The sequence below is a fragment of the Rhinatrema bivittatum genome, chromosome 2, assembly GCF_901001135.1.
Source record: "Rhinatrema bivittatum chromosome 2, aRhiBiv1.1, whole genome shotgun sequence".
NCBI lineage: Eukaryota > Metazoa > Chordata > Amphibia > Gymnophiona > Rhinatrematidae > Rhinatrema > Rhinatrema bivittatum.
The window spans coordinates 82,635,069-82,662,343 of NC_042616.1; the positions used below are offsets into that span (position 1 = coordinate 82,635,069).

At 43.1% G+C, this 27,275-nt stretch overlaps 1 protein-coding gene across 2 annotated transcripts in view; it reads left to right on the top strand.

The window, feature by feature from the left end:
• The window catches only part of LOC115084069 (solute carrier family 22 member 13-like), a 101,219-nt gene that overhangs the window by 6,024 nt on the left and 67,920 nt on the right, over window positions 1-27,275 (top strand). For both annotated transcript variants that reach the window (XM_029588384.1, XM_029588385.1), the window contains exons 2-3: window positions 8,176-8,279; window positions 22,092-22,246. In XM_029588384.1, coding sequence (XP_029444244.1) covers window positions 8,176-8,279; window positions 22,092-22,246 — 259 coding nt within the window. The remainder of the gene's footprint in view (window positions 1-8,175; window positions 8,280-22,091; window positions 22,247-27,275) is intronic.

The following is a 27,275-nucleotide window of genomic DNA, read 5'->3' on the forward strand; positions in this document are numbered from 1 at the left end:
TGTTTGGATAACTTTAAGACAATCAGAGTTAGCTGGATAACCTATCTGACTAACTGTTAATATCGGTGTTAGCCAGATAACTTATCTAGCTAACTCAGCTACTTCTAGTTATGCCTCCAGAACTCCTGACCAAATTTAAGGCAGGTAAAAAGTGTCCAAATATTCATTTAGCTGGATAACTTCTGAGTATAAAGATTTTTTACTTGCACACACAAAAAAATAAAAAATATATAGACTTGGGATTTTTGGACATTTGTGTTTATCCTGGGCCAATGATTATAAAATACATGCACTTGTTTCATTCATAAGATGTAGGGCACCGCATTCAGTGGTGCAATCTAAGTGTCCACTGTATGAGGTCCATTAGTGTAAAGTATTTACATACAGAAAACATTTGCACAGCATTGCAATTCGTTGGTGAATTTAGTGGAACAGTAGACATCCATTCATGACCTTTCTCTGGAAACAGAGATAGGTGTAGATCACCCACTAAAGCATCATGACTGGATAATGATGAGGTAGATGCTACAAGTCCTAAAGCCTTTCATGTATGCCATGAAGGATCTGAGTTCCACAAGTGCAATCGTGGACAAGATATATTGCTCTCCAGTCCCAAGATCTCATGTACATGAAGGAGATGATAGTGATTAGGGTACAGGAACAAGAACACCAGAGGCACAGTGTGTGCAGTGCAAGGAAGAGTGGCCTCTCCAGAGAATAGTATGAACATGAACAGCACTGTATCAGCCTCCATTTCCTCTTTCACCTTGGTAGATCTCTCCCATTAGAAAAGGACTGTTATCCACCCCCCCAGGACAGAGAGTTTGTCATCCTAACACCTTGGGCCAATAAGGAGTATTCCTTCCCCCCATCAGTAATAATCTGACCCCTGGGGCCTATGGACTGAGGTAGAAAGAGAGAAGTAAGTTCACCTATGTGATCCCTGCCTTCAGACCCAGCCACCGAGACAGGGGCTACACAGACATAAGTGTAAGGAAACCTTGGTTTCCTTAGCAAAAAGAATGTATTAACTAGCTGGGCAGGTGCAGAAAGTGTTGCGCCCGTCGGTCGCAGACGGCTGCGCCCACTCCTGATTACCTTTCTTTCATCTGCTCCGTGTCACTGGGAAAGAGTGGTGGCCATGGCGTCTTCATTCCGATGCTCTCGGCGATCCCAGGCCCGTATGGGCGATTGCGTTTGCCATCTTTCTGGATACCTCCTAGGCGTGCGCGCATGACTCTGTCCTTTTAACAACGTCATGGCGGGATCCTCGGGGGCGTCCCCCTCGTATGACATCAGGAGGCTCCAGCATTTAAGCTCATCAATTCAACAGCAATATGAGTTAGCAAGGTTTCCTGCTTCTCTGCCTCCCGGCCAGACGCCGCTCTGGTTTCGCTATCTACTTGTCACTCGCTCCTTGAGGGCTATACCTTCTATGGGCCTAGATAAGGACGCTTTGGGATCATCAGGGTACCCGCTCCTCGGGGGCCTTGCTCTGTTCCTTCCTTCCTTTGTACTTTCTCTGCTTGCTTTACCAGAGCCAGACTACCCCGTCTGCTGTGAAGTCTGGGACTTCCACTCCTCGGGGCTTTGCCCCGTTCCTGCCTGCTCAACGGGGACTCATATATCACCCCTTTGGACCTTCAGGGTACCTGCTCCTTGGGGGCCCCACTTTGGTCCTATTTCACTGATTAGCGAAGGCTCGCTCAACGCTGCATTTCACCTCAGTGAGTACTACTGTTCCTATGATCTCTGCTTGCCTCCATAGCACCCTTATCTCACCTCCAAGGGCTGCTTCCGCTCCCTCGGGTTATCGGGGCTGAAGAGGCTACTCACAGTCATCAGAGAACTCTACAGCGCCAGAGACTCCCTCTGGCAGGAAGCTACAACTACAGCCTGAGCTTCCATCTTTTGCAGTATAATAAAGATAACTGTGTCCTTAGCTCTCTAGTTGGCCTATCGCTGCAAGCTCCCCACAGGGCTCCTCCCTGTGGGTGTTACCACTTCTTGCATGACCAAGAGTCCACACTTTATTACTCAAAAGTATATCAGAAAGATTTAGTGAAGAGGGGTTGGATTCTGCTCCTTTATGTGGGAGGCTGAGATGCTGTTGCATTAGCCTTTTTAACCACCAGGCACCATTTTAGGGTGTTGGATTTTTAGTTAGATTTTCTGAAGGCAGGAGCTCTCTCTTTTCTGTCTGTTAATGTTGCTAACTCATATGCGAGGGTTTTTGCTGTTTTGCCCTTTGAAGTCAGCCTGTTTAGAGTGTCCTAATTCAGCCCATGTTTACTCTCTTAAGCTATTTTTGGGAAATTTTCCTGTGAGAGCCTTAACATACCAATTCAGACCGAGGGTCCATCAAGCCTAGTATCCTATTTCCAACCGTGGCCAGTCCAAGTCACAAGTACCTGGCAGAATCCCAAGGGTTAAATAGATTCCAAGCTGCTTATGTGAAGAATAAGCAGTGGATATATGTAATTCCACCTCAATGGTTTATGGACTTTTCCTGCAGGAACTGATCCAAACCATTTTAAATTGCAGCTGCACCATGTTCTCTAGCAATTAATTCCAGAGTTTATTTTATTTATTTATTTATTTATTTATTTATTTATGTACTTGTTTTTATATACCGACATTAAACATGGGTATCACATCGGTTTACAAGATAACTTTTGTGATAATGTGACTGCGGTCATATCTTTACATTGTAACGTTATAATTAACACAACTATGTATTGGTTTAGAAATTGTAACATAAACATTGAGTAACACACGTTAACAAATTGCTTAACATTGTCTTTAAAATAGCTAAATGTTAGTGTTGAAGTATGTTTGAGATGTTATGAGGTCTCTGTTGGGATGTGAGATCTCTTGGCGGGAGAAGGGATGGATCTAGGTAGTGAGGGTTAATTGACGTTAGGATAAGCTTTTCAGAAGAGCCAGGTTTTTAGGGCTGTTTTGAAGTTTTGAGGAGAGGGTTTGGTTTGGAGTTTTATTGATAGTTTGTTCCACAGAGCAGGGCCTGCTATTGAAATTGCGTGTTCTCACGTTGAAGTGAGGTGTGCTTGTTTGATGGAAGGAATTGAGAGTAGTCCAGTGCTTTTTGAGCGTAGGTTTCTTTGGGAGGTGTATGGATGAAGGGTGTCCTTAAGCCAGTCAGTCTTTTCATTGTAGATGGATTTGTAATGAGGGTAAGGGTTTTGTACTGGATTCTGTGTGTGATGGAGTTCTTTCAGTATTGGGTTTATGTGTGTGGAACGCTTGCTGTTAGTGAGGGATTTGGCTGTTGCGTTTTGTAATAGCTGGAGTGGCTTGATGGTGGAGGCTGGGAGTCCTAGGAGGATGGAGTTAAAATAGTCGAGTTTAGACAGGATGAGACTTGAAGTATTGACCGATAGTTTTGGGTGAATAGTAGGGGTTTGATTTTTTTTGAGGACTTGTAGTTTGAAATAGCCCTCTTTTATTATTGTATTTATGAAGATTTTTAGATTGAGCTCGGTGTCTAGTGTGTGATGCCTGGGTCTCTTACTGTTGTGACAATTTTGGCTTTGGATTTGATTGGAGGAATGGTCTTGGATATTCCATGTGGGGGGATGGTTGGAGATGTGAAAGATTTCAGTTTTTGTGTGGTTAAGAGTGAGTGATACTTGTGCTAGGAGTTTTTTTATTTGAGTCATGATGGAGTTTCATTGTAGGAGGGTGTCCTGGAGGTCGTCTTTCATGGGGAGGAGGATCTGGAAGTCATCGGCATATACAAATTATTGTAGGCCCAGGTCTGTGAGGAGTTTGCAGAGTGGGAGCATATAAATGTTGAAAAGGGTGGAGGAGAGAGATGATCCTTGGGGAACACCGTGTGGAAGGGGGTACTGTTTTGATTCTTTGTTGTTGAAGATGACTTTGTATGATCTGTTTGCTAGGTAGGAGCTGAGCCATTTGATTGTGGTGCCGACTAGGCCAATCTCACACAGAGATTGGCCTAGTCGGCACCACAACACCCTCCTGGTTAGGAGGGTGTTGTGGTTGATGGTGTCGAATGCGGCGGATGTGTCCAGTAGTATGAGAAAGTAGGATTTGCCGGCATCTAGACCTCTAAGTGCTGAGTCGGTAAGGGTAAGTAGGAGGGTCTCTGTGCTGAGGGTTTTTCTGAATCCGTGTTGATGGGTATAGTGTTTTTTGGGATTCCAAATGTTCGGAGAGTTGATGGTTAACAATTTTTTCCAGGATTTTTGCGATGGAGAGGTTTGAAATGGGTCTGAAGTTGGTTGGGTTGTTGGTAGCAAGGTGGTTTTTTTTTTAGTATAGGCTTGATGATGGCACATTTAAGGGCTTCGGGGAAGTTTCCCTGTTCTAGGGAAATTTTGATGACGTCTGCTATTGGTTTGGCTATGATTTTTGGGATTAGTTTGAGGGTGGTGATGGGTATGGAGGTCGAGGGGGTGTGAGGCTGGGTTTATTTTTTGTATGATGGTTTTTATCTCTGTGGAGGCTGTGGGTTCGAAGGTGGTCCATGTGGGGATGATCGAGAGCTGGGAGGTAATTAATTCCTTGGTGATTTGAGTGGTGGGTGTGGTTAGTTTGGAGACTTTGTCCAAGAAGAACTGTGCTAGTATGTCGCAGGTTGTAGAGGTGTTCTCATTGGAGGGTGGTGTTTGGATGGGTTGAGTTAGCTTGGTTACGAAGTTGAAGAGGGCTCTTGGGTTGTATTGGTGATCGTGGATTTTCTTTGCATAGTATTCCCATTTAACCTGGTCTGTTGGATTTATAGAAACATAGAAACGACGGCAGAAGAAGACCAAACGGCCCATCCAGTCTGCCCAGCAAGCTTCACACATTTTTTCTCTCATACTTATCTGTTTCTCTTAGCTCTTGGTTCTATTTACCTTCCACCCCCACCATTGAAATATCTAGCTTGATTAGTTAGGGGTAGTAGGGGTAGTAACCGCCGCAATAAGCAAGCTACACCCATGCTTATTTGTTTTACCCAGACTATGTTATATAGTCCTTATTGGTTGTTTTTCTTCTCCCCTGCTGTTGAAGAATTGTTCTGTATTTGTCCAGGTGGGTTGGGGTAGGATCTTTTCTCCATTTTTTCGCAGCTTGTCGGAGTGCTCGCTTGATGTTTTTCAGCTTGTGTTTGTACCATGGCGCTTTGAGGGAGTTTCCAGTTTTAATTTCTTTGGTGATGATGGGACATTTTGATTTTGCAATTTCGGCATTGATGGTGAGCCATGAGTTGGTGGCTGTGTCTGCAGTGTTGAGGTTTAGATCTTTTAGTGCTGATGGTAGGGCTTCTGTGATGACTTGGCTAGGGCATGGTTTGTGGAATTTGATGTATTTTTTGCTGTAGCTGGTTTCTGTGTGATTGATATTGAGTTGGAGCATGGTGTGGATCATTTTGTGGTCAGACCAATGGACGTCTGTTGTGGTGAGGGGTTATTGGTGCGTGATGTTTTGTTGTTGATAAATATGAGGTCAAGTGTGTGGCCGGATTTCTGCGTTGGCGTGTTTACTATTTGCTTGAATCCAATTGCTGACAGTGTTTCAAGCAAGAGTTTGCATGTGGGGGACTGTGGGGGCTGGAGTCAGTGAGGAGGTTGAAGTATCCTAGTATGATTGCTAGTGTGTCCATGTTAATGTGTGATGGGATGATTTCAATGAGTGAGGATATATGGAGGACCAGGCATTTGGGTGGGGCGTATACCATCATGATTTGCAGGTTTTTTATTTTGAAGAGGCCAATTTCCAAAGGTGGAGGGTGATTAATGGGTAATTGATGAGTTTAATTATGAGTAAAAAAAAAAATTGCTCTTTTTAGTTTTAAGTGTATCACCTAGTAACTTCATTGTGTATCCTCTGGACTTTGTAGTTTTTGAAAGAGTAAACATCTGATTAACTTTTACTCATTTTATTCCACTCAATATTTTATAGACCTCTATCATATCTCCCTCATCTGTCTCTTCTCCAAGCTCAAGAGTCCTAATCTCTTTAGCCCTTCCTCATAGGGGAATCAGTCCATCCCCTTTATCATTTTTGTAGCCCTTCACAGCAGATTGGGGCATCCGTGTGTAAGGTTAGATCAGGGAGTAGGGAAAATTCTTCAGTCTTCTGTCACTCCTGCAGGGGCTACACTGTCAGTGACCCGATGCAGAGGAGTTTCAAGCTTGAGTTGTCTTTCTTTAGTGACTATCTCCTCATTTTGAGGCAAGGACGTTTTTACGCCCTTCTTGACTTAGTTTATTTTGTTCACAGTACACTTTTCTCTTTGTATTAGAGTGAGCTAGACATGCGCCTATAGGCTCGCATTGGACCCTTTGTCTGGCCTAGGTCCTATCTCCAGCTTGGTTCCTGTCTTATTCTTAATTCCCATTTCCTGCCTAATACCTTCTCTGTATTTGACTTCTACTTCCTGCCTGGTTCCTGCTCTGCAATTGTTTATCCCTATTTCCTGCCTGCTAAGCCCTAACAGCCACCTGCTTCCAAGGTTGTTTGCTCTGCCTTCAGTGATACCTGGTCACTTGAAAGCATGCCATGTATCCAGGCGTAATACCTTCCTGGACTTGCCAGAACACGTCCATGACACTGAACTTTGATTCAGTGACCGAAGCCACTTCCAAGGTCCTTTTTGACCCTGGTAGCTCTAGGTCAATACATTTGTTGGAAAGGTTAAAGCATTTGTACAAATGTATGTATCTATTACTGTTTGTACAAATGTATGTATCTATTACTTCTTAAAATTGTGTCAATTGTCCCATTGTCACTTAACCAGTTCTCTAGCTTACCCCAATTCACAGTCTTTGTTTCCGTCTGTTGTTTTTCAAATAACTTCCAATTCAGTACTACTACTAATACACTTCTCTTATTTTAAGGAATGTTTTGCTTCAGAGAGAGCACCTATTGTCGAGGCTCTGTTTGTCTGTACACATCAGTCTGTGCACAGCACTCAGTAGGCAGCTGAGGGCCAGGAAGGTGAGAGGAAATCCCTGTGCCATCGCCATCACTGCTGCTGCTCCTCCATCTCTTACCTGCAGCAGTCTCAGTGGGGGAACAGCTGCCGTTTGTGCCATTGCCAAGGGAAGGCAGCGGATTGTGTCCTGAGGTCTGCCGGGAAGGCAAAAGGAGTCAGCAATATGAAGACGCTACTGAGGTCTAACAGGTTCTGTGGCTTGACTACGGTTCCCTTGCCTCTCCGGCAGACCTCTGGGCAGGGACTGTTGTCTTTTTTCCCATCTCCTTCCTGGCAGAAAACCACTGATGCCCAGCACTGACAATGCTGCTGTGGCTGAGCCGCCACTTCCAAATAGAGGGCTCAGCTGTCATCTCCTGGTGGGCCTCTATGTGCTATTTGGCCCAACACAGAGGACGGTGAGAAGCTGCAGTCGACTGGTGGCTGGGGGGGGGGGGGGGGGCTGGCTGCTCAGGACAGCAGATGGAGCCCACATTTCTCCTTCCTGCCTGCCATGATCAGCTGTTCGAGTGCCAGGGAGTGTTGCACAATTGCTGGATCACTCCCCCCCCCCCTCCCCTTCATATTTCTGATCCTTCAGGTCCAATATTGGGATAGATCAAGAACATAAAACAGGGCTGTTTCTTTAAAATTGGTAAGAAAGTCCCTTCATAGATCTCTCCTAACACTTTTTGTTCCTATTCCATTTGATTGGAACATGATTAAGGTTGGTGGCATAGTCTAGATCCTACGACTTTTCCATGGGAGAGGAACAGAATAAAAATTGACAGGTGTACTCCCATACTCCTTGTAGGAGCTGCATAGCAAGTAAAGATATTTGGGATGAAGAGCTCTGGGAAGTGCTCTGGGAAGTGAATAAGTCATGGAAGTGTCTGGCTAACTAACCTCTGGTGAGCCAGATCAGGGCGTTGAGGGAAGGACATCAGTCTTGGGACTATGATGGTTTCATCTCCTATTCTCCCCAAATTTCTTTTCCAAACCATATCCAATAGGTGTTTGCCTTCCTAATATGGATTCTGAATAAGCTCTTTTACAACAACTGCTTTTGAACAAATCCTGAATATCTGTCACTATGCAGACTGAGGTCCAAACCAATGAGGGGGGAGGTGACCAGAATGATCTTATTTGGATGTATTAATAGTAAGGAAAACACTTTACATGAATAATGAATTTTACACTTTCAAGTAATTCTTATATATTTTCTTCAGTTTGACTTGGTGTGTGACAAGAAAGAGCAAGAAGCCATCTCCCAGTCTATTTTCATGTTGGGACTTCTCATTGGAGCACTGATATTTGGCCCATTAGGTGACAGGTAAGAAGCAAGGAGAAATGATTTGAAAAGTATTATAAAATAATTCTAATGCTTGTTTTACTGCATGCCACATTTCTTTGCTCCAAACTGAGAATGTTTTTGGTATGGAAGACCTGCTAGCTGGGATGGCCAACTTTTCTGTGGATTGTACTGGACACCTCACCAAACTTGAAAACCTGGGGGGAGGAGGGTGGTAACTTCTGAGTCTGAGGGTCAGGAAGGGAGTGGGGTGGTTGCTGTTAGTCGTTAATCCACTGTCCTCTGATCACTTGGGCTCCAAACACCCCTCTCCATATACTTTGTATAAGGATCCTTTGGTTTCCCTTACCAAAAAGACTGAGCCAAAATTCTGGGGAGGTAGAGTGAGTTAGTGTGAACAAAGGATTGGGTTGTGCTTCTCTATGTGGGAGAAACAAATGATGTATTCTGAGCCTTTATGAACCCTTGCTACCATCTTAAGGTGCGGAATTTTAGTTGGATTTTCAGTGTATACTTAGTTGGGTTTTTTAATTAACCTTCCCTTAGGGCAGCATATCCTATGCTGAAGTTTTCTTGTTTTGGAACAGGAATCTGGGGACTCTCTGAATAGAGACTGGGACAAGAAAGGAGATTGAAAGGTCCATATTCAGACACAGTCTGGATAGCAAAGTTAGCCGGATAAACTTATGTGACTAACTTTGGAGGCATATTCAACAGTGCAGCCACACTACTGAATATAGCCGGCTATCTTAATTAGCCAGCTAACTTTAGGACAGCTCTATTTTTTTATTTTTATTTTTTTCTATTTTCAAATTTTTCACAATTAATCATGAAATACATCTTTATGAGAATTCGGTACATATTCCGGGATCACATTATTCTTATCTTACTCTGAAACAAAATGAAAAAAGGTACTTTTCTTTCCGAATACATTCCTAAATATAAGAATTACGGAGGCAAGAACAAATTGAACGAGTTAAACAAAAATTTCAAAATATATTAACTTGGAGAATAAGATAGGTGAGCAACCCATGTATACTTAATCGATCACACATCAGGATTCTCTAAGGGATGACCCAATAAGAAGTCCTTCAGTTGTTTAGGATAAAAAAAAACCCCAAACATAATTGTTCCCTTGGAATCTTATACAACATTTACATGGGAACTTTAGAACGTATCGGGCACCCATATCCTGTACCCTTTGTTTCATGGTAAGGAATTCCTTCCTACTTTGCTCTTTGACTCAACATTGGAGTTAGCTGGTTACCTTTGCTGGCAAACTCCCAGTTACACCCCTGGACTGCCCCTAACTTATCGGGATAAATTCTAGCTTCCTAACTTATTAACCATCTAGAATTCAGCCATTATGTTATCCATCTAAACAGCTTTTGAATATGGACCTCAGTGTCTTATCCCTGTAGTATTTTGGCCTATGTTTTAGTAACTGTTTTAGTTGCTGGTGGAGAAAGTTCTTTGCATCCTTTCTGCCTCTGGTTCTGATTACTCTCTTGATTAAAATTTTATTTTTATGTGTTACTGAGTTCTCTAGGGCCCAGTGGCTCAATTAAAGTGGGTTGAAGGAGTAATGGCTTTCCTCTAGAAAACAGAAAGAGAAGAAGAGGTATTATCAAGGAAGAGTGGCCTCATGTCCATTTCCATGGAGAAGTGAGGGACGGTGTATGAGTTTTGGTATGAACGCAGGGAAGTAAGCAGAAGAAAAAACTGTGCTAAGGTGCCTTTTTTGTGGCACAAAGCTGGGAGTGGTCGATAGGAGATAGTTTGTAAGGATAAAGACTAGAGGATTTAAGGGTAAGCTTGTTTAAAGAGCCAAGTTTTGATTTAAATTTATGTGCACATTGCTCTAGTCTGAGTTCAGGTGGCATGGTGTTCCAGGCATAGGGGCCAGCGATTGAAAAGGCCCGCTCTTTTGTAGATTTGAGGTGAATATATTTTTTTTTGGGGGGGGGGAGGGTGTGGAGGGTACCCTTGTAAGAGGATCTAGTAGGTCTGGTAGAGGCGAGGAGGCGAATAGTGTCTTTCATCCAGTGCATGTTTTTGGTGTGGAGGGTTTTGTGCATTATATTGAGAGTCTTGTAAGTTATGCGCTGTTGAATGGGGAGCCAGTGCAGGTCTTTGAGTATAGGGGTGATGTGGTCACATTTACGAGAGTTTGAGAGAATTCTCGCAGCTGCGTTTTGTAGGAGTTGTAGGGGTTTAATCGTGGCTTTGGGTAGACCAAGAAGGAGGGAGTTGCAGTAGTCTTGTTTTGGTCATGACCGTAGCTTGCATGAAATTACAGAGGTCACTAGGGTGGAGGAGGGGGGTCTGAGTTTTTTTAGCGTATTGAGTTTAAAGAAGCACTCTTTCATGGTGGCACCGATGAATTTTTGTAGGTTGAGGTGATTATCAATTGTAACACCTAGATCTCGGGCTTGGAGTGAGAAGGAGGTGCTTGCAAAGGGAGCGCTCTGGGCGAGACTGGGGGGAGAGATGAGAAGCTCCGTTTTAGATGTGTTAAGGGCAAGGTTAAGAGAGGTGAGGAAGCTGTTTATAGATGAGAGGGCATTTTCCCATCTTTTCATGGTGGCGGCTAGGGAGTTGGTGATAGGGATGAGTATTTATACGTCATCCGCATAAATGAAGTGTGTGAGGTGAAGGTCAGAGAAGTTTGCAGAGGGGAAGTAGATAAATATTAAACAGAGTGGAGGAGAGAGAGGAACCTTGCGGGACGCCTCTGGAGAGGTGGATCGATTTCGATTCACAATCAATTTTTATTTTGTAGATTTTGTTGGTAAGGTAGGATTTAAACCAAAGAGAGTGCCTGTAATGCCAATTTCACTGAGGCACGTAAGGAGTATGTTGTGGTTCACTGTGTCAAATGCCGCTGAGATGTCAAGAAGTGCTAGTAAGTGTGAGTGACCTTTGTCTCTTAGAATGGAGTCAGAGTGAGAGTAGGAGGGTTTCTGTGTTATAGAATTTTCGAAAACCGAATTGGAGGGGAATGATAGAGAGATGTCCTCTGTATTGATGTGTTGTCAAATGCCGTGTTGAAAAATGTTCTAGGAAGAAGGTCCCTTTCAGGTACGTGCATACGATATGCCGGTATAGCTATTTAAATAGACGTCCTGTCAAAGGGTTCCTTTCAGGTCTTCATGCCGCTCACTGACAAAAAACGCCTGACTCTGCAGGGTTTCGGAATCCTTTCCTTCCTCAGGGGTGCAGTGTCAGACGCTACAATTATCCCTGCGGTGACAGGAAGATTTTTCAAAATCTGCGCTGATTTCAAGACAACAGAGTGTCACATGTATGATTTTTTACCTGCCGGTGAAAAATTGTACATGTGCATGCGATGCAAAGAGCTCCTGTCTCTCAGAGATCGAGTCTGATCTCTGGAGGCTAGAGTGGCAGACCTGGAGGAGCTGAGGCAGACAGAGGTATATAGATGAGACCTTCAGGGACGTAGTAGCCAAGTCCCAACTTCAGACTGGCAGCCCTGGTGCTACCTTGGAGGAAGAAGGTCTCATGATCAGAGAGAATCAACCTGGTGCAGCAGGAAAGGATTCTGTAGCAAGGACCTGCGCTCCAGGTGATGCATTTTCCTTTTGCACCGAGGATGTGTCTCCAAGGCCTTACTGCCCAGGAGGGAAGGGTTAGGTCGGCCGTCATAACTGGTGATTCAATTATTAGGAATGTAGACAGCTGGGTGGCTGGTGGGCGTGAGGATCGCCTGGTAACATGCCTACCTGGTGCGAAGGTGGTGGACCTCATGCATCATCTAGATAGGATTTTAGACAGTGCTGGGGAGGAGCCGGCTGTCGTGGTACATGTGGGCACCAACGACATAGGAAAATGTGGGAGGGAGGTTCTGGAAGCCAAATTTAGGCTCTTAGGTAGAAAGCTTAAATCCAGAACTTCCAGGGTAGCATTCTCTGAAATGCTCCCTGTTCAACGCGCAGGTCCCCAGAGGCAGGTAGAGCTCCGGAGTCTCAATGCGAGGGTGAGACGATGTTGCAAGGAAGAGGGATTCAGTTTTGTAAGGAACTGAGGAACCTTTTGGAGAAGGGGGAGTCTCTTCCGAAGGGATGGGCTCCACCTTAACCAGAGTGGAACCAAACTGCTGGCACTAACCTTTAAAAAGGAGATAGAGCAGCTTTAAACTAGAACAAAGGGGAAAGCCGACAGTTGCTCAGTAGCACATGGTTCGGAGGGAGGTATCTTCAAAGGATACTGATGATGCATTAGAATTAGGGCATCCTGACAGTGGGGTTCCAATAATAAGAAAAATAGTCCAAGTGCCTGTAACTAAAAACTTAACTGAGCTAAAAAAATTCTAACTTATCCTTATCAATTAAAAAGCAGAATGAAAATACAAACAAAAAACAAACTTTAAAATGTTTGTATGCTAATGCCAGAAGTCTAGGAAGTAAGATGGGAGAATTAGAATGTATAGCAGTGAATGATGACATAGACTTAATTGGCATCTCAGAGACATGGTGGAAGGAGAATAACCAATTGGACAGTGCTATACCGGGATACAAATTACATCGCAATGAAAGAGAAGAGCACCCAGGAGGTGGTGTGGCGCTTTATGTCCAGGATGGCATTGAGTCCAACAGGATAAACATCCTGCATGAGACTAAATGCACAATCGAATCTTTATGGGTAGAAATCCTTTGTGTTTGGGAAGACTATAGTGATAGGAGTATACTACCGTCCACCTGGTCAAGATGGTGAGATTGACAGTGAAATGCTAAGAGAAATTAGGGAAGCTAACCAAATTGGTAGTGCGGTAATAATGGGAGACTTCAATTATCCCAATATTGACTGGGCAAATGTATCATCGGGACATGCTAGAGAGATAAAGTTCCTGGATGGAATAATGACAGCTTTATGGAGCAATTGGTTCAGGAACTGAAAAGAGAGGGAGCAATTTTAGATCTAATTCTCAGTGGAGTATAGGATTTGGTGAGAGAGGTAACTGTGGTGGGGCCACTTGGCAATAGTGATCATAATATGATCAAATTTGAATTAATGACTGGAAGGGGGGACAGTAAGCAAATCCATGGCTCTCTTGCTAAACTTTCAAAAGGGAAACTTTGATAAAATGAGAAAAATAGTTAGAAGAAAACTGAAAGGAGCAGCTACAAAGGTAAAAAGTGTGCAAGAGGCGTGGTCATTGTTAAAAAATACCATCCTAGAAGCACAGTCCAGATGTATTCTACACATTAAGAAAGGTGGAAAGAAGGCAAAACAATCACCGGCATGGTTAAAGGGGAGGTGAAAGAAGCTATTTTAGCCAAAAGATCTTCATTCAAAAATTGGAAGAAGGATCCAACAGAAGAAAATAGGATAAAGTATAAGCGTTGGCAAATTAAATGTAAGACATTGATAAGATAGGCTAAGAGAGAATTTGAAAAGAAGTTGGCCATGGAGCCAAAAACTCACAGTAAAAAGTTTTTAAAATATATCCGAAGCAGCCTGTGAGGGAGTCAGTTGGACCATTAGATGATCAGGGGTTAAAAGGGCAATTAGAGAAGTTAAGGCCATTGCGGAAAGATTAAATGATTTTTTTGCTTCAGTGTTTACAAAAGAGGATATTGGGGAGATACCCGTATCAGAGAAAGTTTTCATGGTTAATGATTCAGATGGACAGAACCAAATCACAATGAACCTAGAAGATATGGTAGGCCTGATTGACAAACTGAAGAGTAGTAAATCACCTGGACCAGATGGTATCACCCTAGGGTTCTGAAGGAACTCAAAAATGAAATTTTAGACCTATTAGTAAAAATTTGTAACCTATCATTAAAATCATCCATTGTACCTGAAGACTGAAGGGTGGCTAATATAACCCCAATATTTAAAAAGGGCTCCAGGGGCGATCCAGGAAACTACAGACCAGTTAGCATGACTTCAGTGCCAGGAAAAATAGTGGAAAGTGTTCTAAATATCAAAATCACAGAACATATAGAAAAACATGGTTTAATGGAAGAAAGTCAGCATGGCTTTACCCAAGGCAAGTCTTGCCTCACAAATCTGCTTCACTTTTTTGAAGGAGTTAATAAACATGTAGATAAAGGTGAACTGGTAGATTTGTATATTTGGACTTTCAGAAGGCATTTGACAAAGTTCCTCATGAGAGACTTCTAGGAAAAGTAAAAAGTCATGGGATAGGTGGCGATGTCCTTTCATGGATTACAAACTGGATAAAAGACAGGAAACAGAGAGTAGGATTAAATGGACAGTTTTCTCAGTGGAAGGGAGTGGGCAGTGGAGTGCCTCAGGGATCTGAATTGGGACCCTTACTTTTCAATATATTTATAAATGATCTTCAAAGAAATACGACTAGTAAAGTAATCAAATTTGCAGATTATACAAAACTGTTCAGAGTAGTTAAATCACAAGCAGATTGTGATAAATTGCAGGAAGACCTTGTGAGATTGGAAAATTGGGCATCAAAATGGCAGATGAAATTTAATGTGGATAAGTGCAAGGTGATGCATATAGGGAAAAATACCCCATGCCATAGTTACACAGTTAGGTTCCATATTAGGAGCTACCACCCAAGAAAGAGATCTAGGCATCATAGTGGATAACACATTGAAATCATTGGTTCAGTGTGCTGCAGCAGTCAAAAAAGCAAACAGAATGTTGGGAATTATTAGAAAGGGAATGAATAAAACAGAAAATATCATAATGCCTCTGTATCACTCCATGGTGAATACCGCACCTTAAATACTATGTACAATTCTAGTCACCGCATCTCAAAAAAGATATAATGCGATGGAGAAGGTACAGAGAAGGGCAACCAAAATGATAAAGGGAATGGAACAGCCCCCCTATGAGAAGATTAAAGAGGTTAGGACTTTTCAGCTTGGAGAAGAGACGGCTGAGGGGGGTATGATAGAGGTGTGTTTAAAATCATGAGAAGTCTAGAACGGGTTAATGTGAATCAGTTATTTACTCTTTCGGATAATACTCTATGGGGCACTCTATGAAGTTAGCATGTGGCACATTTAAAACTAATTGGAGAAAGTTCTTTTTCACTCAACACACAATTAAACTCTGGAATTTGTTGCCAGAGAATGTGGTTAGTGCAGTTAGTGTAGCTGTGTTTAAAAATGGATTGGATAAGTTCTTGGAGGAGAAGTCCATTACCTGATATTAATTAAGTTGACTTAGAAAATAGCCACTGCTATTACTAGCAACAGTAACATGGGATAGACTTAGTTTTTGGGTATTTGCCAGGTTCTTATGGCCTGGATTGGCCACTGTTGGAAACAGGATGCTGGGCTTGATGGACCCTTGGTCTGACCCAGTATGACATGTTCTTATGTCCAAACCCAAAACAATGCACCAGTATTGTAACGCACATCCACAATATGGAAAAAATAACTCGGTCTCTTCTTACTTTCCCTCCCAGACAGGCACACTCTTATGAGCAGGTACCCTTCTACCCAGTACCTGTAAGTATTGCAGATCTGTTCCTTTCTATCTATCTTTTTCTCTCTGGAGTCTCTGGCTGAATTGGATTTGATCAGTTTTTGACTGTGGACTTTACTAGGCAGGATACTTCTCCTCTGGTACCTCCCAGTACACTTGCTTCTCTTCAGGAACATATTTTCCCTTTCCAACTATGGAGTACTAGGAAGTAGGAACAATGACTATCATGGAACTCCTCCTTTTGAGATGTGGTTTGGCCAACCTCTCCTTCAGTCTTAGCCAGTTCCGTTCAATAGGATCACTTTTCCTCTCCTGAACCTTTTATCTGTGAAAAGAGAGTCCCATTGTCATCACTTTGTGGAGAGATGGTCCCAACACACCACAGAATTCAACTTTTTTGCATTGGTCTGTCTCTTTTTGCTGATTTTCTCTTGCCTATCTTTTCCTAACTCCTTTTCCAGGCTTTCTTTTCCATTTTACCTTTTTCACTATCATCTTCACTTCTTCCCCTCCCCAACATCTATCTTTCCCTTTCATCTAATGTTCCTTAATTTCTCTCTTCTATGCCTCCAAATCTCTCTTCTTACATCAGTATCACTTTAGTCTTTCTATCTTCTTCACCTGGATCTCATTATTCCTTCTCCTCACTCCTATCTATTTCTCACGTTCCAGTTCTTCTTATCTCAAGACAGTTTCCTCAACTCTATTCTCCATTGCTCTTTTCCCCTCCCCCTCACTGAGGTGTCCTCCCCCCATCAATCTCCTGATATCTGGCTCCCTTCTTCTCCAATAGCCACTCCTCTCACACCACTGAAGATCTCTCCCTCTTTCAACCACTTCTTTACTCATCTCATCTCTCACAGTTTCCTATCCCCTCCAGTTTGACTCACTCACCCCATCATCTCTGCTCCGACTACCTCACCCCCAATTATCTCCCCTCATGCCTTTCCTCATCACACTTTCTGATTTACACTCACTCCTAGTCGTCCCCTTGTAAATTCTACCATCTTCCCAGCTCTATATCATATGTTTCCCCATCACTCATGGCTTTCACATACCAACTTCCTCATTCTCTCTTTCGCTCTCTCTCACCCTTCCTCTCCCATCATCACCCCTGGCTTTTTATCTCTCACTACCTCTTTCATACACCCACCCCAACCCCCGTTTCTGGCCTTCTTCCCCCATGTGGCATTCTTTCACATAGACCTTTCCCCTTGGATCCCTATTCTATCCTATTATTACCAGCAATTTTGAACCCTTCCCTATGAATCTTTCCCCCACACACTTGCCTTCCTTCCACATGGATTCTCATGCACCTTCATACCTGGGTCTTTTTCGTCACCCCAGGCAGTCCAAGTTAGCATTGCTGATTTTAGGGAGATGGAGATGGATAATGGCATTCACTCCTGCAAAATGATTCTGGTGATTAATTACAGCCACATATTTAAGGTAAAATTTGGCTAATATCTTGCTGGCCTCAGACACAGGAAAGTGCTCTGAATGCAGTTCAGTACTTAACCCCAATTGAAATGTGGCTTGAAGGATTTAATAACCCACCAGTTCCAATATTAAGGAATCTACTCTGGATTTGAGTTAGCATTTATTTTGTTTTCTTTATTGGGAAAATACAGAGTGTACTTTTCTAGTTGAAAATTAAAAAAAAACAAACAAACCAGATTTTCTCTCTGCGTTCCTTCAATGATCACTTTAGGGCAGGGAGATTAATTATCTTTTGATTTTGGGATTAGCAAGAACAGTTCATTAAGAATTCTTGGACCTGCACTAGAGAACACTTTTTAGTTTGTCAGAAGAACATTGGGGGAGAGTGTAGTGGCAACATACCCCAGCCATGTCCACGATCGGCACACCTTAGTAACTGTTGCAGGAGAAAGATAAGTGGGTACACTACTGGCGTAGCAACAGAGATAATTCAGACACACAAAAAAATACATAAAACATAAACACAAACAAAAAGAAAAAACCACAAAGAAAATTAAATGCCTATAATGATAAAGTAATACTTACCTGCAGAAGTCCAGAATACCTGCAACAGAGAATAAACACCACAAAGAATGAAATTCTTTGAAAATACAATGTCAGCTGAGATAATTTAAAGGTTTTGCTGAACTCTGAACATAAATACATAATACTTATCTGATAGAACTTCACCAATAGTTTTCAGAACTGGTTCTAGAAGAAGTCAGAATGCATATTAGAATTTTGTTCATCTAATTTTGTTGAGACATTTAGAATAAGAAAATTTATACCACAAAGATCTGTTGTCAGCACATGTGTTTAACTTAACATAAATTTTGAAGAGAATCTTATTATTTAATTTCATCTGACTTCCCTTTCCTATTATCCCTGTTCTCCCTCCCTACTTCCGGGAGACTGGATTTGGAAGGGTCTTGGGCTGTAACATATTAAACCCAGTAGGGGGGGAGAGAGTGTCTGGGAGTGTCCTCTGAAAGTACCATCAAGAAGCCCCTCTTATCATTGGCCTTGGACATCACAGCAGGAGGAGCTCCCCTTGCAGGGCAGTTTACATTGGTGCAAGCATTGCCGAGAAGAAAACAATTGCCCCACCTATTTTCCATCCCTTTCCTTCCTTTTCCCTGCAGGTTGACTGGAGAGGAGGGACTGGAGAAGAAAACGGATCAGCTGTTTGAGATTCGGGGTGCTGGCCAATAGATTTGGGGGCATAAGCCCTGTGTGCCCAAAGTTAGCAATGGCCCTGGTAGTGCCAATCATCAAGGTTTCAACCTTAGCACTCTCTAATTCAGATGTGGTATTACCCTAGTTCCATTTACCTTGGCTTTAGTGTGCTTTCCATGGTATGTGCCAGTTAGTGGGATAAGAAGACCTCTAGAGAAATACTGGGTTGCCTCTAGGTTAGAGAGGCATGAGAAGGTGGCAATGAAAAATTGCAATGTGCCCTAAAATGCCAATATCCCTTCTATTGGGAGGTGAAAATTGGAAAACAGAACAATTTGGACTGCTACAGATTCCTACACAGAAAATACGTTAAGATGCAGACAAAAACTAAACTGGAAACCCTAAGAAGACAGACTTTCTATATGCAATGCAACACTGGAACAACTGAAACAGAAGTGTATTTCCTCTTGTGATGTGCAAAATACAAAGATATTAGAGATGTACATTTCCCAAAGCTGACAAAATCAGAGACTTCCCACAAAAGGAGCAGGAAAAACATTGTACAGGGTGGCCCATGGAAAAGTAGCCTGCAAACTCCCGTTAGTGCGCACTAACAAAAAACCGTTAATTTTTGTTACTTTTTATTTTTTACTATTTTTATTAGTGCGCGCGCTAACTCTCGTTAGTGTGCACTAAGCCGAAAAAACGATTTTTACTAAAAAAAAAAAAAAAAAAAAAGCCAATCCGCGGGAAACCGAGATTTTCCCGCAGCCACATGAACCCGATAGCAGAAACAATGAGGCACCCAATTCACATCCCTAGTGGTTGCCATCCAAGGATTTGTATGTATGGGAGCAGGAGTCCCATTCCAAGAATTTAGCAGCAGTGGGAGGAGGGGTGTGCCATTCTGAAAGGGATGCCACTTCCTTTGTTCTGTTTGCACTTTATTTAAATCACCACTCAGGCTGAGTGACAGCATCTTATCAAATCCTCTCCCTTAAAGGCTCAGGGGCAAGCTGGCTTCTATTCTATTGCACAGTACTGCCAGTCTGCCCTGTCCCTTTAAGGGGATGGGTCTGGTGGGATGCTGCCACTAGGTGAGAGTTGGTTGTGACTAAATGCTGCCAAAACAGAGCTCAAGATGGCTCCCTTAGGGCTTGATTCACTAAAGCGTTTCTCCCATTGAGTCTATGGGAACATACCTTGATGAATCAGGCTCTTTGGTAGCTGCCTACTCTAGTGGGAAATTTAGGTCTGGTGACAGTGAAGAGCTGCCGAAGCTTGTCTCAACAGAGAAATACAGATTAATGAATCTAATCATTTTGTTACTACTTCAGTTGTAATAAACTTGGAGACTTTCCTGTAAGTTGCCATGGTAGGCACATTTTGTCTGTAGAAGATCACATGCATATGGGATCTTAATATGAAAAATTTAACTGCTGTATTAATCTAGCATCAAGGTATGAGTGGTGTATGGTTGCGTATGTATTCTGTACTATGCTCTAGAAAAAAGATGTTTTTCACCTGCTTAGTTGGAATTGCCTTCCAGGGCTATGTCTGGTGGTGATTCTGTTTTCTTTGAATTGGATGTGCAACTTGTGAGTGGGGTGGAATGCTTAGACCGGACCCAGGGGCACATAGAAAATAAATATGAACCCTATCTGCAACACGTTCTCCATAGATAGCTTTTCCCCCTCTGAGTTCCAGGGTCCCCTGTGGGGGGAGGGGGGAATATAACTTCAAGGCCTTTTTGCATTAACCAAGCCCTTTTCCCCAGTCTTTGTCAACAGCACTGATAATCTCCTCAGCCTCTAGCAGCAAAAGTCACACTGAGAAGCAATGTGATTTCCAACTTTTTACTGATAGTTGATTCAATTGACTGAAGATTATTTATAACACTCATGTTTTAAATAAAGTTGATGAATAATATTGAAGAAGAAAGATTAATAAGTTAGTGAACTGGCTCTTCTAATAAAGTCTCTGATTTTATTGAAGCTAGTTCCTTAATAATTGATCTCACCCTCCTTTCCAATTACACAGGCTGATAAAGGATGGAAGCCTACTTCAAAGTCCCAAATTTATCTCAATCCTCTCCCCATTGTATGGTGGTTAGATCATAGTCCCAATTCCTTATCAGAAATTAGCAAGCCCCAATTCTCATACCTTTCATATAGTCTTCTGAAGTCTCTTAGATCTCCCTCTGAAAGCACCAAGTGGATACTCTCCTTTCAAGTGCCAGCACCACTTGAGTCAGCAACAAATACAATTCTTAAACAATACCTTCAATCCTTCCTTCTGGATCCAGGTTCTTCCTTAGAGAAACACCCCTCTTCCTTAATGAATTGGAAAATGATTCTCTGGTACCAAATGGAACAAAAATAGACTGACTCAAAGCAAAGGGAAAAGGAAAACAAGAGACAGGAAGGATGGAAAAACTTCCTTGTCTCCCAAATGAGGGAACAGTCACTGGAAAAAGACAACTCAACATTGAAACTCCTTTGCATCGGGTCATTGACTGATCTATCCATGGAAGGTAAGATTGAGAGCAGTAGAATCTTCTCTACCCTGGATCTAACCTTATACAATGATGCCCCAATCCTCTGTGAAGAGGCATCAAGGATCTCACAGGGAAAGTCTCAAAAAGTGGTTTACAAGAGTACACAAGCCAAAATGAGTGAAAGGGTTAACCCAAGCGATTGAAATCAAGAAAATTCTAACAAAAACCGCAGAGCACATTCACTACTAGAGATGTGCATCGTTTTTTGTGTTCGTGTCGTTCTTTGTTTTTCGGCCGCCATGGAAAATGTCGTTATTTTTCGGTTCGGGACTTTTTTTTCGCGAAAAATCGATTTTTAGTTAGTGCGCGCTAACTCCCAGTTAGTGCGCGCTAACTCCCAGTTAGTGCGCGCTAACTCCCAGTTAGTGCGCGCTAACTCCCAGTTAGTGCGCGCTAACTCCCAGTTAGTGCGCGCTAACTCCCAGTTAGTGCGCGCTAACTCCCAGTTAGTGCGCGCTAACTCCCAGTTAGTGCGCGCTAACTCCCCGTTAGTGCGCGCTAACTCCCCGTTAGTGCGCGCTAACTCCCCGTTAGTGCGCACTAACAAAAACCGTTAGATTTTGTTAGTTTTTGTTACTTTTTGTTAGTTTTTGTTAGTGCGCACTAACAGGACTTAGCGCGCACTAACGGGGAGTTAGCGCGCACTAACTCCCGTTAGTGCGCACTAACCGGAAAAACGAATTTTTGCGAAAAAACAGGAAAATCCTGATTTTTTTCGGGCTCCCTGAAACATGCCGAATTGGACAATTTTGTTGCAATTTTCCAATTCGGCAAAAACGAATGCACATCTCTATTCACTACAACCCTACTAAAATCCAACTCAAAATCCATGCCCTAAGATGGAGGGCAGGGGTTTATAAGCTGCTAGAGCCCATCAGCTGCATCTCCCTCTTGGAGGAGTCAAACTCAAACCTCTCGGAACCTCCCTAGCTAGTTAGTACACTCCTTCTTACAGAAGTAAACAAATGCCTTTGGGAACTTGAAAACGGAAGTGATCTGTTTTTTGAAAAAAGTACAGATTTGAACCGTGTTGTCCTCACTTGAAACCTGCTTCCCCCAACAGAAAAAAAAAAAAAGCTCTTTTTAGGTCCCTGATAACTATGTGGCTACAATGTTAAAGATTATGAAACATAGTTTGCAATGATATATCTTTAATTTATAATGTCATTGTTCCATAGGATTGGACGGCGTCCTATCATTCTGCTGTCCCTGCTACTGCAGCTGGTGTTCGGTGTTGGTGCAGCATTTGCACCACATTTCTATGTCTACGTAGCCTTGAGATGTGTTGTGGGCATAGGCATATCTGGAATTATGATAAACAATCTTGTTTTAGGTAAGAATTATTTAGCTTTGTTTTGGGCCTTGAATTCAGAGGCTTGGCGAGTCCTGTTTATCAACTCAGCTTCTACAAGAAAGACAGAAGTAATGGAATGTGAATTCACCTATGGGCCTTTGGTTCATCTTATGGGTTGCTTCTGTTTCACATTTTTCTATGCTTACTATTTCAGTTTCTTGTATACTTTAGCTTTCTGTGTGACATTGTTGCATTGGAACATAATAAAAGAATATAAAGTTAATATTCAGTGGCATTTAGTCTAATATCAAGTTAACCGACTAAATGCTGACTTTTAAATATTTCCCTCACTTATCTGGCTACAGTTTATTTAATTAACTCATTATCTGGCTAAAATTGACTGGATTACATAAGGGCATGTTCGGGGGTAGAGTTGAGTTAGCCAGCTAACAACTAGAAGGGTAAATGTTTCCAGCTATCTTTAGCATAGCCTGCCATATTCATTGCTGCAGCTACAGCACTGAATGTCACTCAAAGGTTAGTCAGGTAAGTTTATCTGGGTCACTTTGCAATCTGTCTAGTGACTGACCATTATGCCCTATTCGTATAGCCCTGTGGCTAAGTAATGCTATACCCCAGGAACATCTGTAAAGGAAAGACCCCATGTGATTTGTTTTAAGTTGCACACATTTTCAAGGTGATAGTGCACGCATACTTTCACTTTAAAACTTCTCATGGCTACAAGGTACCCCTTGGCTGTTTGCATCTGATTTTGTGCGGCTCTGCTTTTCATGGAGATAAATGTGAAATAGTTGAAAATCCAGTCTGCGTGTGTTATTTTCCTTCCCAATCTAAACACACACCTGAGAATACCTTGTGTAAGTGCAGATAAAAGTACTCATGTGCAACACCACACACACGTTTAGCCTCATTGTGGGAAGGCAATTTTCAGATAGCTGATTTACATGCATATGTTTATAATTTGCTAGATAATGTGTTGCTATCACTCTGTCAGTCATACGTGAAAACACCCATTTCTAGGACCTTTATGGGGTATCTGGTGATTGCTGTTTTGTTATTGTCCTCACGTCACAGTATCCAACTCAACATTAGTGCACAGGAAGGAGAATTTACAGAGAAATATGCTAAAATATTTTTGGCCTTTGCTTACTCTATGGAATGCATGCACAACACACACCCATGACATGTAATGACATGCGTGCACCACAACACACACCCATGACATGTAATGACATGCGTGCGCCAGGTCGGCCGCCGGCGCGTGATTCCCCAGCTCGGGAGCTGTTTCGGAGTCCTCGGCCATGCCCTCGAAACGCCCCCGGGCAGGAACCACGCCCATGGCCCTGCCCCTGGATGACGTGCCGCTGTGACACGCCCCCCAGGAAAGCCCCGGGACTTGCGCGCATCCTGGGGCTTGCGCACGCCGCCGAGCCTATTCAACATAGGCTTGGCGCGCGCAGGGGGGAACTTGGAGCAGGTTTTTGGGGGGTACACGCGTACCCCTTTGAAAATCTGCCCCATACGGTCATGAGAGAAAGCAGATGTGGAGATGCCCAGCAAACTCCAAAATATGCACTCCATGGGCCGGATATTCAGCCAAGTCTTGGGGAGGGATCGGGATGGGGGGGGGGGGCGGGGTTTGTATTATAGTTAATCTAAATGTTTGGTGTGGTTTGGGGTGGTTTTTAATTTAAAAAAAAAATGTGCCCCTCTCCCCATGCAAACCCGAAAAACGAAATTTCTCCGAAGTTCGGGGAAAATCCTTTTCGGGTTTCAGGGCCCCCGAACCACTACGAATTAGGCAATTTCATTGTATCTAGGAGCCACTGAATATCTGCTTAAGTTCAGCAGCCACTAGATAACCAGATAAGTCACTTATCTGGCTATCTCTTAGCCAGAGAACTTTGTAGGTGGGCAGTGGACAGATTGGGGTGGCGCTACTTAGTTGGATAATTTATCTGGCTAAGTAGTGATATTTAGACTTAGCCATAAAAGTTGTCTGTCTAAGTTAGACCTGCTCAATAACAGGTCTAAATTTAGCTGGATACAACTTATCTAGCTAAGTAGCAACTTCTATGTGGATATTCAGCGGAAGAGCCATGCATGCTCACTGACATTCTCTGTCTCTCTCAATCATTTTCATACACACTCACCCAGATTCAGTAGCACTCGCTTTGACACCTACTCTGACAGTCACTATTTGTCAGGTTTCCCAGCCATGTTGATACTTGTAGATGGGTTGAAGCATAGAGAGGGAACCTGCCATGCTGGAGCAAGGACCAGAGGTGAGACTGGAACTCTGAGTAGTGACTGGAGTCTGGACTGAAATGTGAGCTAGGGTCATGGTGCAAGAGTTGCTGAGGGTGGGGTTGGAGCCAGCACCAGAACTAAAGTTTGGAACAAAAGCTGAATCTGGGGCTCCAAGCAGAGAGTGGGTTTGCAACTATCAGGACTGAGGGCTGGAAGTTGAAGCTGGAGCCTGGCAGACTGGAACAAAACAGGAACTGAGTGTTGGAGCAATGAGGGCTGGGACTAGGAACTGGAAACCTGGTAAACTGGATAAAAAGCAAGACAAATTGAATACTAGTTGGGAACTCTGGTTTCAACAAGGACAAGACTAGAACAAGGCAGATTGGAGATAAGGCAATGGCAACTAGAACAATGCAAAGCAAACTAGGAAATAAGGCAACAACAGACTGACACTTCCCTCTGAACCTAGCAACCATGCCCCCTCCTCCTACTCCCACCTCATCAGCCCCCCCCTCCTCCTACCCCTCCATATCCGCCCTCTTACCCATCACCTTGTGAATAGTTAAAGAACCTACTTTCCTTCTACCCGCACAAGAATTACCTCCTCTTACCCCCCCTTTCCCCTTTTACCTTTTCCCCTCTACTCTCCTTAAGAGTTTATCAAGTAATCACCTGATAAACCACCTATCCCAAGTTGAACAGCTGTCATATTGTTTATCTATTCTAATTTATAGTAAAGCTAAATATTGTTTATCTATGCTTATCTACTCTAAAATATTGTAAAGCCTGTTGCTACGTTACGTTACATTGTGAACCGGGGTGATGTTTTTAACGTGCCCCGGTATATAAAAAACTCTTAAATAAATAAATAAGGCAAAAGCTTCCATCACAGAAAGGGGTAGGTTTACTTCCATTAGAAATCTGGGGTAGCCTTCTCGTTCCCAGTGCCATATCCCTGATACTGGGAGTGTTGTGATCTTCCTGCACTCAGTGCCATATCCCTGATACTGGGAGTGTTGTGATCTTCCTGCACACAGTGCCCTAACCCTGATACCAGGGGTGTTGTGATCTTCCTGCACTCAGTGCCATATCCCTGATACTGGGAGTGTTGTGATCTTCCTGCACACAGTGCCCTAACCCTGATACCAGGGGTGTTGTGATCTTCCTGCACTCAGTGCCATACCCCTGATACTGGGAGTGTTGTGATCTTCCTGCACACAGTGCCCTAACCCTGATACCAGGGGTGTTGTGATCTTCCTGCACACAGTGCCCTATCCCTGATACCGGGGGTGTTGTGATCTTCCTGCACGCAGTGCCCTATCCCTGATACCAGGGGTGTTGTGATCTTCCTGCACTCAGTGCCATACCCCTGATACTGGGAGTGTTGTGATCTTCCTGCACACAGTGCCCTAACCGTGATACCAGGGGTGTTGTGATCTTCCTGCACTGAGCAGGGATACGGCACTGCATGCAGGAAGATCACAACACGGAGGAACAAATGGCACCCGGGACCCCGCTGGACCACCAGGGATGTTCGTAAGTCTTGGGGAGGGATCGGGGGGGGGGGGGGGGGGTTTGTATTATAGTTAATCTAAATGTTTGGTGTGGTTTGGGGTGGTTTTTAATTTTAAAAAAAAAATGTGCCCCTCTCCCCATGCAAACCCGAAAAACGAAATTTCTCTGAAGTTCGGGGAAAATCCTTTTCGGGTTTCAGGGCCCCCGAACCACTACGAATTAGGCAATTTCGTTGTAATTGCCTAATTCATGATAAACGACTGCACATCTCTACTGTCTAGTTATCCCCAGGGATCAGAGTGGCCATAGTGAGCTGAGTGCCTATAGAGAAAGTAGAACCTAAAGGGAGGTGTACCCAGATTATTGACCTGAATGTTTTCCAGTTTGGGGACTCCCTGATTACCCCATCTTGGAAAGCCAGACTAGAGCAAAAATTAGTACAACATGCTAGTGTTTTTTTGTGGTCTGAGTGGAATGTGGGGTCTGCAAAGGGTATAGAACAACACACACATCTCACAGATGAACTGCCATTCCAGGAAAGATCAAGGAGAATAGCCCCAGGTAATTTAGCTGATATGAGAAGACATCTGGAGGAACTCAGGCAGGCAGGGATTATCACTGAATCACATAACCCTTATGCCTCTCCGTTGTAGATGTTAGGAAAAGGGATGAGTGTTGATTACTATACCCTAAATTATAGGATCACACCTGAACAGTATACTACACCATGAGTTGAAGATGCCCTTGACTTTCTGACTGGAAGTCAATGGTTCTCTATCCCGGACCTATGCAGTGGGTATTACCAAATACCCATACGTGAGGTCGATAAGGAGAAAACGACATTTATATGTCCACTAGGGTTTTACCAATCTAACCGACTACCCCAGGGGATCTTAGGGGCCCCAGCTACATTTCAAAGGTTAATGGAGAAGACTGTGGGGGACATGAGTCTATTAAAAGTGCTAGTATACTTGGATGACCTGATAGCATTTGGGCAAACCCTAGAGGAGCATAAAGAAAGGCTACTTAAGGTACTTGATCATTTGGCATGATATGGCCTAAAATTATCATTGGACAAAAGCAAATTTTGTCAAGCTGAGATTGTGTTGGGCATATTGTTTCTAAGGAGAGAGTGGCCACAAACCCTGATAAGATAGCTGCTTTCACCACCTGGCCCTGTCCAGCCAACCTCAGAGAGTTACATTCCTTTCTTGAATTTAGTGGTTATTACATATGGTTTGTGAAAGATTATTCAAAGATTGTTAATTCATTGTTGGGGCTG